We start from the raw sequence: 13,600 nt of genomic DNA on the forward strand, positions 1-13,600 counted from the left end.
TGCTTCTGCTATTTTGGGCGGTTACAGTAGAGTTATATGACTTGCTAATAGCATATCCTTTTAGTATGTGCACGGTATGGTGGCATAATGAAGGACCTATACTGTGGCGTTGTTTTAGGACAGTATGGGAGGATTACACAGCACTTTTATCGTTGTATTTTTCAGGTAGAGTATATTGATATTATTTATGGCGCTCATAACGGTATTAATTACACGCTGTAATGCTATTTCGGCACTGCGCTATTATCTGTGTGCCTTATATTGCTATTTGGTGACTTTATTATGGTTTCATTTTTTGCACTCTATGGCGGTGTTAGTCAGGAACTTCATTGTATTATTTCATCAAAGAATGGTAGAAATAATCAGGGACTGTATGGTTGTATTATTGGATTATTCCTTATGGACTGCAGTGGTATTATTTAGGCACCGCAGTGGGTTCATCTGGTTACATTATCGTAGTTTTATTTTGAGACTGTATGACGGTTTTCATTTTGGACTCTCTAACTGTATAATTTATGCATATTGGTATGCAAGGCAGTACGGTGGTATTATCTGATGACTGTATGACGGTTTTATTTATGTGCTCGATAATTGTATAATTTAGAGACAGCAGTATGGTCTTATTTTACACTCTATGGGAATATATTTAGGGGCAGTATGGTGGTATTATTTGTGGACTCTGTAGCGGTAATATTTAAGCACTGTGCTGTAATTCTGTTTAGGCAGTCTGGTGGTATTATCGAGTGACTATAAAATGGGTTTGTTTGTACTCGCTATGTAGATATAATTGAGGGACTGTATAGTCACGTGTTTGGAGACTGGTAGAATTATTCAGGGACTCTCTGCTTGTATTATTTGTGGACTCCATAGTGGTATTACTTACGGTAGGCACTGACTGTACTGTAATGCTAGGCAGTACGGTGGTATTATATGGTTGCATTATAGTGGTATTATATGGTCACATTATAGTGATATTATTTGGTCGCATTATAGTGGTATTATATGTTTGCATTATTGTGGTATTATTTGGTCGTATTATTGTGGTATTATTTGGTCGCATTATTGTGGTATTATATGTTTGCATTATAGTGGTATTATTTGGTCGCATTATTGTGGTTTTTGGTCACATTATAGTGGTATTACATGGTTGCATTATAGTGGTATTGAATGGTTGCATTATTTGGTCGTATTATTGTGGTATTATTTGGTCGCATTATATTGGTATTATTTGGTCGCATTATAGTGGTATTTGGTCGCATTATTGTGGTATTATTTGGTCGCATTCTTGTGGTATTATTTAGTCGCATTATTGTGGTATTATTTGGTCACATTATTGTGGTATTATTTGGTCACATTATAGTGGTATTACATGGTCGCATTATAGTGGTATTATTTGGTTGCATTATTGTGGTATTTGGTCGCATTATAGTGGTATTATATGGTTGCATTATTGTGGCATTATTTGGTCGCATTATTCTCGTATTATATGGTCACATTATAGTGGTATTATATGGTCACATTATAGTGGTATACGGGTGCATTATTTGAATCCTATTATTCAGAGACTGTACAGTGGTCTTATTTTCGAGCTGTGTCAGAGAATTTTTTGTATTATTTGGGTGCTACATGGTGGTATTATTTGCAGACTCCTTAGGAACTGTACAATAATGCAGTGGTATTATTTGGGCGCATTATAGTGGTATTTGTTCCATTATAGTGGTATTATTTGGTTGCATTATAGTTGTATTATTTGGGCGCATTATAGTGGTATTATATGGTTGCATTATAGTGGTATTATTTGGTCGCATTATAGTGGTATTATATGGTCAAAATATAGTGGTATATGGTCGCATTATTGTGGTACTATTTGGTCGCATTATATTGATATTATATGATTGCATTATAGTGGTATTTGGTCGCATTATAGTGGTATTATATGGTTGCATTATAGTGGTATTATTTGGGCGCATTATAGTGGTATTATATGGTCAAAATATAGTGGTATTATTTGGTCGCATTATTGTGGTATTTGGTCGCATTATAGTGGTATTATTTGGTCGCATTATTGTGGTACTATTTGGTCGCATTATATTGATATTATATGATTGCATTATTGTGGTATTTGGGCGCATTATTGTGGTATTATTTGGTCGCATTATAGTGGTATTATATGGTCACATTATTGTGGTATTATTTGGTCGCATTATTGTGGTATTATTTGGTCACATTATTGTGGTATTATTTGGTTGTATTATAGTGGTATTATTTGGTCGCATTATAGTGGTATTATTTGGTCACATTATTGTGGTATTATTTGGTCGCATTATAGTGGTATTATTTGGTCACATTATTGTGGTATTATTTGGTCACATTATTGTGGTATTATTTGGTTGTATTATAGTGGTATTATTTGGTCGCATTATAGTGGTATTATTTGGTCACATTATTGTGGTATTATTTGGTCGCATTATAGTGGTATTATTTGGTCACATTATTGTGGTATTATTTGGTCACATTATTGTGGTATTATTTGGTTGTATTATAGTGGTATTATTTGGTCACATTATTGTGGTATTATTTGGTTGTATTATAGTGGTATTATTTGGTCGCATTATAGTGGTATTATTTGGTCGCATTATAGTGGTATTATTTGGTCACATTATTGTGGTATTATTTGGTTGTATTATAGTGGTATTATTTGGTCGCATTATAGTGGTATTATTTGGTCGCATTATAGTGGTATTATTTGGTCACATTATTGTGGTACTATTTGGTTGCATTATAGTGGTATTATTTGGTCGCTTTATAGTGGTATTATTTGATAGTTTTATTTGTATCCTCCATGTTGGTATTATTCAGAGACTGTATAGTGGTCTTATTTTGGGGCTGTATCGGAGAATTATTCGGGCGCTGTATTGTGGTATTTTTTAAATGCTTGTGTCATTGGGAATTTTCTGACTAACACATTAACCAATTATAAAGGAAAGGGAGAAATGTGCAGGAAAAATCACCTAAACTGTGGGAAAGTGTACAGTCTCCCTTCAGATGTCATCCTGGACAGATTCGAGCCGTGCCCCCAGTGTTGCCGGCCGGCGGTGTCAGCCCCGTACTGGCCATGAATGATGTCTACTTCATGGCAGTCGTCATGTAAGCCGCAACTTCAAGCTGACTTCACATAGAAAAGCCTCTGGCTGCACACTCAGCTAACTGGCACAGATTAGAGCCGACTTTGGTCCTCAGTGACCCATTTAGTGCCAAGGGGTGGTCGCTGAGGAACAGCTTCCACGCGATGATGAGCCCTCCCCTGCACATATGGGGCCGGTCACCCTCACGTTCCCCATTTGGCCGTGTTCATGTCCCCGGTCACATCACGCTGCAGTCCAAGAGGATGCCGTCCGTGTCCATCTTCTGTAAAGGGGCCATGATGATCAGCAGGTGAGACGGGCGCCGGTTCCCATAGACTCGGGTCAGCAGATGTTTGGGATTGATACGACACCCCAGAGGTCACATCGGCTCACAGTCCCCTACACAATGACTATTACGCAACAATCCGGACTGGGAAGAGTTAAAAAGACAACGGTTCCGAACCTCCGGTAACATTTTTAACTCTTTCATTGCCAGATCTCGATCAGTTTGGGGTTTTGTGGTCCTTTTCGGGGGTTTCATTATTGTATATATGGGGTGGGGGGGATCTGTTTCGTGTTTTAGGATGTGCCGCAGCCGGCACTGGATGAGAATCGATAGATCTCTGATAATAAGATAATATGAAAAAACCTTCAGGGCGTTTATGGGACTTTTATATCCCAAGGAATGGGATATAAAACCCAATTTCGCCATTTTCCAGGTCATTAAAATTTGTATTTTTAACAGGATGAGGAAGGTGAAGCCTGAGGAGAGGGTCTCTGTGGCCCAAAATGAGACCATTGGTGCTAATTAATTTCTTAATGTATGCAGTATATATCATGATGAGATGCATGAACTGACTCGCGCCACTGACAAATGGCCACTAGCTGATTGCCTGCTCTAACATGGCTTCGCATCTAGGGGCCCACTGTGCTTTATTGCAATTCATTCAGCAAAACAACTGATCAGGAGGTGATCACTTGTGATCAACCCGTACGCCTCATTCCGCCATAGTGGAGTGGGTTTCTCCCTTGGGTCTTCTCTTGTTCTTCCTCAGAACCTTCGTGACTTGTGCTATCGTCACCATTGCTTTTGGTCCCCTACTGAGCAGAATCCCTGTCCGCCGTGAGCCGGGTCTTCCCAGAATAGGTCCACAAAGTAGAAAGATGATGTCCGCTGATCCCCTATCGTTTCTGTGTTCACAGGACATTAATGGGTCCCTACGGAATGGATCGAACCGTTTACTGCATGGAATTCAACGACTGCGTGAATGGACTAGGTGAGACCCTAAATCCTTCTCCTGTGGCAGTTGAATTGCTTGTTTTTTTGCAGAGAGGCGTTGACATAATTATAGGGGGTGCAGAGCTGTTAGCACCAACTGGGGCTGTAGCTTCCAACATTTACATTCTCATTGGCTGGATACTTTTAAACTCCACCCCCGAGGAGCACAGATAAAAGCGTTAACTCCCACTTTCATGCAAATTTGCAAGAGTTCTACTCAGTTTGCCTCCGATTTTGTGGGACAATCCTGCAGAAAATGCAAAATGGGATTTGCCCAGCGCCCCGATGTCTGAGGAGGTCCTCTGCCACATAAGACAACAGTATTAGAGATTGCATATGGGAGGTGGGGGACCACTTTTTTTAGGATTTGGGTATTTAAAGGGGCATTTCTACTCTGTTTCCTGTTCTCCTCTGTCATGTAAGATGACTTCACTTCTACAAGCCAAATACAATAGTTGGTAGTCCGGTAGGAGATGTCAAAATTCCTATCTTTATCCATGTGCCACTTAACGGTCAGGAAAGATGTCTGATCATCCTGAGCCCCCTGGTTCATGACCATAATGGAGTGGACTGTATGCCACGCAGGGTGGATAGTGATGGCAGCTGTATAGGACACTCTGCTTAGGTATAGATTACGATAGAGATGGTGCTCCCAGGATCCCATGATCTCGCCCGCTGCAGCCTGGCCCCACAGGAATCCTGAAAGCCGCTGACGGATCAATTTTGGGCTTCTCCATGTTATGGTCAGGATTGGGGGCTTCCAGTTTCCGTCATATAAACCAATCAACCCTCACTGTAATCATGCGGGATTTATTCTCTGGCGGTGACCCTTCCCTAAGAGGATTTGTGGGATTGTTTGGGGAAATATGAGACCATTACTTCAATTGAATCAGTGACGGAAGAATGAAAATGGGATATAAAAATGTGAGAAGAGCGGCTATTGTCACCGAACGGCCGAGGGGGAAGATTGACCCCTTCATTCCCATGGGCCTGGTGAGCCATTAATATCATGTTCCATCTCTATCTACGGTAGGTGACGTATGGAGGGGAATGAGCTGATGGCACCATGTTCCTGGATCCAGGTCCTAATAAAGCAATTTATGTTACAGGCATTAAGGTAATCGGAGGATTGCGGGAGTTCAGTAGAGAAGAATATGGAGTTTACGTGAAAAGAATCCTTCCTGGTGGAGTTGCCTATTCCGATGGTAGGATAAGGTTTTGACATATAGTTTGATGGGTCCTTATCCTGATCTATCATTGCCTTCCACCAGCAGATCCAACTCGTCATTCATGACCTAAACTGGAGATCACCAATCATTAGTGTCCTACACTGGTCACCACCAGTCATTAGTGTTCTATACTGGTCATTGTCAGTCATTAGTGTCCTATACTGGTCATCCCCAGTCATTAGAGTTATATACTGGTTGTTGTCAGTGATTAGTGTCCTATACTGGTCATCCCCAGTCATTAGTGTCCTCTACCGATCATCACTAGTCGTTAGTGTCCTTTAATGGTCTTCGCCAGTCATTAGTGTCATATACTGGTCATCGCCAGTCATTATTGTCCTATACTGGTCATCCCCAGTCATTAGTGTCCTATACTGGTCATCGCCAGTCATTAGTGTCCTATACTGGTCATCCCCAGTCATTAGTGTCCTATACTGGTCATCGCCAGTCATTAGTGTCCTATACCGGTCATCGCCAGTCATTAGTGTCCTATACCGGTCATCGACAGTCATTAGTGTCCTATACCGGTCATCGCCAGTCATTAGTGTCCTATACTAGTCTTCGTCAGTCATTAGTGTCCTATACTGGTCATCACCAGCCATTAGTATCCTATACTGGTCATCCCCAGTCATTAGTATTCTGTACTAGTCATCGCCAGTCATTAGTGTCTTTTATTGGTCTTCGCCAGACATTAGTGTCGTATACTGGTCATCGTCAGTCATTAGTATCCTATACTGGTCATCCCCAGTCATTAGTGTCCTATAATGGTCATCAACAGTCAATATTGTCCTATAGTGGTCATCACCAGTCATTAGTGTCCTCTACTGGTCATACCCAGTCATTAGAGTCCTCTACTGGTCATCCCCAGCCATTAGGGTCCTCTACTGGTTATAACCAGTTATTAGTGTCCTCTACTGGTCCTTTCTGTTACCTTCAGCCAGAAGTGTTCTCTACTGGTCTCTTCCATCACTTTCATCCAGAAGGTCCTTTACTGGTTCCCTCGATCACTTTCAGGTAGAAAGTTCTTTACTGATCCTCTCCCCCACCTTCAGCTAGAAGTGTCCTCTACCGGTGTCCTCCATCACCTTCAGCTAGAAGTCTCCTCTATCGGTGTCCTCCATCACCTTCAGCTAGAAGTCTTCTCTATCGGTGTCCTCCATCACCTTCAGCTAGAAGTCTCCTCTATTGGTGTCCTCCATCACCTTCAGCCAGCAGCATCCAACCCTGGTTTTGCTACCCTCATGCTGGATTTCACTATTGTTTCCTTAAAGCAATTTCCAAGACCTCTCGCAACCTTCAACCTTACTTTTAGCCAGCCACATAATGTGGTCCAGTTTTTATCTTGGATCCATGTTCCATGTTTTTTGAGGTCTATAGAGCTGTATAGGTTGTCTACACACCATTGGAGCTGATATCCAACCTTTTTTTTAAGGACGCCTGCTTCCTGGAGATCAGATTCTGGAGGTGAATGGAGAAAGTCTGCTCGGAGTCTCAAACGACAGGTAACATCTGGCCGACCGATCGCTAGTTTCCGGGGTTCTCATATCGAGTTGTGAGACTAATTTCTCATCAATTTTCCACAGAGCTGTGGACATTTTACGGATGGCGTCTGCTACCGGCTACATGCGACTCCTCATTGCTCGGGATGAAGAAGCCAGGTTTGGAAATCTTTTCTGATTGTCTAACCTTTCTGGATCATCGGCGTATTCTACATGAGGTTCCTCGATCGCAGGACTGTGGTTTCCTTCAGAGGTTGTCAACGATCAGGGCATGGTTGTTCTTCTGGCCCATGGTCTTCCTCGGCAGAATCACATAGCATGACCACATAATATATGGCTGGGTGGAGAGGAATCGACTCGCGGGTCTGGCTAATACAGAGAAGAGGATGAGGTCCCAATTAGAGGGATCCATCAACATAGGTTGTCTTCAGGAGACCACCACTTTAACTTTGAAGACATCATCATGTTAGGGCCTGACTTTAGCTCCTCAATACCTTGAGGGAGGAGAGGTAGCACCGCCAGAGGTATCATGGATTTTCAGACCTACGGACAAGATGGCGCCTAATGCTCTCCATCTTGTGAGAAATATCCTAATTTATTTACCATCTGCACAACCTGGCATCTGTTCACGAGCGCCACCGACATGGCATCACATGTTCTCTATCACCGCCCAGAGGCAAAAACTCTGACCCTCACACATATCGATGCGCTGACGATCCCTCTAAGAGACCTGCCATTTATAGTTAACATATTTTTTATTTTTCTCTTTCTCATCTAATGCATCATGTCCAATTACTATTTTCTAAAACTTTTCCAAATTGGGCAGAAATAGAAAAATAAGATTTAGTCAGGGACGTAGTTACTACATTGTGGCCAAATAGGCCCCGTTATCTCAAACCAGCATGTTCATTGATTAGAGACTCTTAGAAAAATTCTGGAAAATAAAAATCATCTCTTGTATCCAAACGATAAATCCTGTAAAAAGTAAAGAGGTCGAAGCGGTCATTATCTACAGGGGGTAATATGGGATCAACTTGAAAAGTCATTATCCTAGAGGCAGCCGGACCCCCTGGGGAGTAATCCGCTCTGCCGACAGCTGTACGGTAATATAAATGTAACTGCTGTCATCAGAGAAGTAAAGTAAAGAGCGCAGTAATGGAGGCCCAATATCTGTATTATATAGTCATCCACATACAGTCCTACCCCAACAGTGCACTATTATAGTAGTTATATTCCTGTACATAGGATCAGTATTATAGTAGTTATATTCTTGTACATAGGGGCAGTATTATAGTAGTTATATTCTTGTACATAGGAGCAGTATTATAGTAGTTATATTCCTGTACATAGGAGCAGTATTATAGTAGTTATATTCTTGTACATAGGAGCAGTATTATAGTAGTTATATTCCTGTACATAGGGGCAGTATTATAGTAGTTATATTCTTGTACATAGGAGCAGTATTATAGTAGTTATATTCTTGTACATAGGGGCAGTATTATAGTAGCTATATTCTTGTACATAGGGGCAGTATTATAGTAGTTATATTCTTGTACATAGGGGCAGTATTATAGTAGTTATATTCTTGTACATAGGGGGCAGTATTATAGTAGTTATATTCTTGTACATAGGGGCAGTATTATAGTAGTTATATTCTTGTACATAGGAGCAGTATTATAGTAGTTATATTCTTGTACATAGAGGGCAGTATTATAGTAGTTATATTCCTGTACATAGGATCAGTATTATAGTAGTTATATTCCTGTACATAGGGGGCAGTATTATAGTAGTTATATTCTTGTACATAGGAGCAGTATTATAGTAGTTATATTCCTGTACATAGGGGGCAGTATTATAGTAGTTATATTCTTGTACATAGGAGCAGTATTATAGTAGTTATATTCCTGTACATAGGGGGCAGTATTATAGTAGTTATATTCTTGTACATAGGAGCAGTATTATAGTAGTTATATTCTTGTACATAGGAGCAGTATTATAGTAGTTATATTCTTGTACATAGGAGCAGTATTATAGTAGTTATATTCTTGTACATAGGGGCAGTATTATAGTAGTTATATTCCTGTACATAGGGGGCAGTATTATAGTAGTTATATTCCTGTACATAGGGGCAGTATTATAGTACCGTAGTTATATTCTTGTACATAGGAGCAGTATTATAGTAGTTATATTCTTGTACATAGGAGCAGTATTATAGTAGTTATATTCTTGTACATAGGGGCAGTATTATAGTAGTTATATTCTTGTACATAGGGGCAGTATTATAGTAGTTATATTCTTGTACATAGGAGCAGTATTATAGTAGTTATATTCTTGTACATAGGGGCAGTATTATAGTAGTTATATTCTTGTACATAGGGGGCAGTATTATAGTAGTTATAATCTTGTATATAGGAGCAGTATTATAGTAGTTATATTCTTGTATATAGGAGCAGTATTATAGTAGTTATATTCTTGTACATAGGAGCAGTATTATAGTAGTTATATTCTTGTATATAGGAGCAGTATTATAGTAGTTATATTCTTGTACATAGGGGCAGTATTATAGGAGTTATATTCTTGTACATAGGAGCAGTATTATAGTAGTTATATTCTTGTACATAGGAGCAGTATTATAGTAGTTATATTCTTGTACATAGGAGCAGTATTATATTAGTTATATTCTTGTACATAGGAGCAGTATTATAGTAGTTATATTCTTGTACATAGGGGCAGTATTATAGTAGTTATATTCTTGTACACAGGAGGAGTATTATAGTAGTTATATTCTTGTACACAGGAGGAGTATTATAGTAGTTATATTCTTGTACATAGGAGCAGTATTATAGTAGTTATATTCTTGTACATAGGAGCAGTATTATAGTAGATATATTCTTGTACATAGGAGCAGTATTATAGTAGTTATATTCTTGTACAGAGGGGCAGTATTATAGTAGTTATATTCTTGTACATAGGAGCAGTATTATAGTAGTTATATTCTTGTACATAGGGAGCAGTATTATAGTAGTTATATTCTTGTACATAGGTGCAGTATTATACCAGTTGTATATAGAGAGCAGTATACAGATTGCATTGAATATTATATTTTAGGAAGGAATTCTCAGAACTCTTGGAGAAATGTAGCTCTCACAGTGACACAGGATCTTCCAGAAGTTCCCCCATAATGCACAGCTGTGAGTATAGCATCGGATATTCTGGAGATATTTGCACTAAAATTGGTGACTATGATTTTCTGTTGTATGTGTGTTCACCCTTATGGGTATGCCTTTTCAGCCTCCTTTATTCTTTGCTTTCCCCTTGTTGCTCTGTGTCTCAGGCAGGTACCTGGAGAGCACGTCCTCAGAGTCGTCCTCACGATCCCAGAGCCCTTTGCTTCTGAGTCCTGCCAGCTCTCATAGCCAATTTGGCGGGAGCAGCGGGGTGTCTTCATACTCTACAGCAAGGTACCGTAGAGGTCCAGAAGATAAAATAACTCTTCAGAAGTTTGTGGACTCCGTGTTTATGACATCCCAGTACTTCTATTCTTTCCTAGTGACTTGGGAGTCCAGAATATTTCCATACTTAAGTCTACAGGACTGGGTCTGGTGATCAGTGGAGGCTCCAATCGACAGGAGGGGCCTATGGTGTATGTGCAAGAGGTGCTTCCTGAGGGAGACAGTTATCGGGTAAGGCAGACGATAATATAGTTGTGGACAATTAGGGCTAGTTACTGGCATGGGGTTAAGGTTCAACTTTTCGGTTTGAGACTGACATTTACTTAAGGGTAATTTTAGGTTTAAAGAATAGCATGGAGTTAAGGACAACCTTCTGGGTTAGACCATGGCATGGAGCTCAGGATAACCTTCTGGGTTAGACCATGGCATGGAGTTAAGGACAACCTTCTGGGTTAGACCATGGCATGGAGCTCAGGACCACTTTAGGGTTAGGGCCTGGCATGGATCTCAGGACAACCTTTGTGTTAGACCATGGCATGGAGCTCAGGACAACCTTAGGGTTAGACCAGGGGTTTTGGAACCTCAGGCTCCAGGGCCATGTACGGCCCTCGATGGCCTTTTATCTGGCCCCTGGGCAGATTCTCAGGGACCGCATTCTTGGGCAGGGAGGTGTATTTTGATTACAACCAGCTAATTAATTTCCTCTTGCTCTGTTAGCACACACAGTGTTCATTACTGAACACTGAAGGGCATGCAATGAAAGATTACGTCCTGACACCAGTGCCAGAGTCAGGATGTACTTTGTGGGCGGAGTTTGTGCAGCCCCCGAAGGATGGTATAAATATCCAAATGGCCCTTGGCAGAAAATAAATTCCCCACCTCTGGGTTAGACCATAGTATGGAGCTCAGGACAACCTTAGGGTTAGAGCCTGGCATGGAGCTCAGGACAACCTTAGGGTTAGAGCCTGGCATGGAGCTCAGGACAACCTTAGGGTTAGAGCCTGGCATGGAGCTCAGGACAACCTTAGGGTTAGACCAGGGGTGGGGAATATTTTTTCCGCGAAGGGCCATTTGGATATTTATACCATCCTTCGGGGCCCGTACTCCGCCCACAAAGTGCATCCTGACTCTGTCACTGGTGTCAGGACGTAATCTTTCATTGCATGCCCTTCAGTGTTTACTAGTGAACGCTGCATGTGTGTGCTAACAGAGCAAGAAGAAATTAATGAGCTGGTTGTAATCAAAATACACCTCCCTGCTCAAGAAAGCGGTCTCTGAGAATCTGCTCGGGGGCCTGATAAAAGGTCATCAAGGGCCGTAAATGGCACTGGGACCTGAGGTTCCTCACCCCTGGGTTAGACAATGGCAAGCAATTAAGTACAACCTTACGGTTAGACCATTGCATGGAGATAAGGACAATCTTAGGGTTAGAGCCTGGCATGGAGTTAAAGACAACCTTAGTGTTAGACCATGGCATGGAGCTCAGGACAACTTTAGGGTTAGAGCCTGGCCTGGAGCTCAGGACAACCTTAGTGTAAGGCCATGGCATGGAGCTCAGGACAACTTTAGGGTTAGAGCCTGGCCTGGAGCTCAGGACAACCTTAGGGTTAGACCATGGCATGGAGCTCAGGATAACTTTAGGGTTAGACCATGTCATGGAGTTAAGGACAACCTTAGGGTTAGAACATGGCTTGGAGTTAAGGATAACCTTAGAGTTAGACCATGGCATGGAGCTCAGGATAACCTTAAGGATGAGGATGTAGTCAGACATGATGCCATCCATGTTTTTGTAACCCTAAACCTTTCGTACCTACTTCTCAGGACGGACGACTACGATCTGGAGACCAGCTGCTGTCTATTAACAAAGACTCAATGATTGGAGTCACCAATGAGGAAGCCAAACGGATTCTGGCCCGAGCCCGGTTCAGGTGAGTACCGGACCAAACAATCTGGAGCTACGACCATTGGAACAGGACTGGCTGGTCCGATATATGGTGGTTACAACCTTGAGATCTCGTCCTCCTTCTAATATAACCCTGTTCTTTTTCTAAGACAGAACAGCTGCACAGACGTTTCCTTCATACCAAATTTGAGCCGACTTCGCAGTTCCTCCGTATCCAGTAGTTCTTCTTTGCTGCAGCACAGGCTTGTGGGAAATGGACTGTCCCCCTGCAGACTTAAGGTCCACGTCCGATCTCCAGAGGTGAGAGGGCAAAAGGTCCAGGTACATCCCCTGGTGCAAAACCAGTGGAGTGATCTTTATTGCAGCTCACTTTAGTGCGTGACTATATTGTATATTTTTTTCAGTGCCGACATGAAAATAACGTGCCTTCTCCATCCCCCGATATCTGCCCCCCAGAGCTGACAATATCGGGTAAGTGGGCTCGCTGATCAGTCCGGTGGCCACACATTATACTGTGGGGGTCTTATTACATTGGATAATATCACATCTCATCGCAGTTCCATCGTCTCCGGCAAATCACAGAACTTCTGCAGGAAGCCAACAGAAAGTCTCCTTAGATCCCCATGTCCGTATCAAAGAGGAGAAGCTGGACTTGGTGAGTGACCATCGGTGTCCACCGAATGTAGCCGCACTGAGGGACATCACATCATTCTCCCTCCAGAGCTGCATTCACAATTCTGCCGCACATGTTTTGTATTTTGGCATGATGTGATATAAACCAGATCTGTATACTCATAAGACATGGTTATCCCTTTCTTGGCTCGTTCGTCATCGCTGTGCTGATATTACAGATCCTGGAGATCCTCGGGCTGGAAATATCCGATGAGAAGAGGCGAGAGCTGCACCATGGCCTGATCACAGACTGCCAGGGAACGGTGGCGTATGGAGGTGGGTACAGCCCAGTGCGTGTTCACCCTCCGCACATCACGGCACTGCCCCATCACATCACTCACTTCACAACGAGTGGACGTCGCTCTCTGTTGCTCTCCTGAAATACTCTGTGCTTCTCTGAGACCCGCTCCTTCCACTCCGTATATGTTTACTGTCCTATCGTCA

The 13,600-nt window shown here is 41.9% G+C and overlaps 1 protein-coding gene across 4 annotated transcripts in view; it reads left to right on the forward strand.

Moving 5' to 3' along the window:
• The window catches only part of LOC143785420 (syntaxin-binding protein 4-like), a 68,045-nt gene that overhangs the window by 49,980 nt on the left and 4,465 nt on the right, over positions 1–13,600 (forward strand). For 2 of the 4 annotated variants that reach the window (XM_077274253.1, XM_077274255.1), the window contains exons 1-13: positions 2,752–3,435; positions 4,329–4,402; positions 5,514–5,609; positions 7,063–7,132; positions 7,214–7,288; positions 10,238–10,320; positions 10,464–10,590; positions 10,680–10,812; positions 12,403–12,509; positions 12,634–12,784; positions 12,889–12,955; positions 13,042–13,139; positions 13,336–13,432. In XM_077274253.1, coding sequence (XP_077130368.1) covers positions 3,290–3,435; positions 4,329–4,402; positions 5,514–5,609; positions 7,063–7,132; positions 7,214–7,288; positions 10,238–10,320; positions 10,464–10,590; positions 10,680–10,812; positions 12,403–12,509; positions 12,634–12,784; positions 12,889–12,955; positions 13,042–13,139; positions 13,336–13,432 — 1,324 coding nt within the window. In that variant the 5' untranslated portion in view covers positions 2,752–3,289. Of the gene's footprint in view, positions 1–2,751; positions 3,436–4,328; positions 4,403–5,513; positions 5,610–7,062; positions 7,133–7,213; positions 7,289–10,237; positions 10,321–10,463; positions 10,591–10,679; positions 10,813–12,402; positions 12,510–12,633; positions 12,785–12,888; positions 12,956–13,041; positions 13,140–13,335; positions 13,433–13,600 lie in introns of those variants that run through there. The other 2 variants (XM_077274254.1, XM_077274256.1) reach the window with 2 other exon arrangements.

Source organism: Ranitomeya variabilis, chromosome 7, assembly GCF_051348905.1.
Source record: "Ranitomeya variabilis isolate aRanVar5 chromosome 7, aRanVar5.hap1, whole genome shotgun sequence".
NCBI lineage: Eukaryota > Metazoa > Chordata > Amphibia > Anura > Dendrobatidae > Ranitomeya > Ranitomeya variabilis.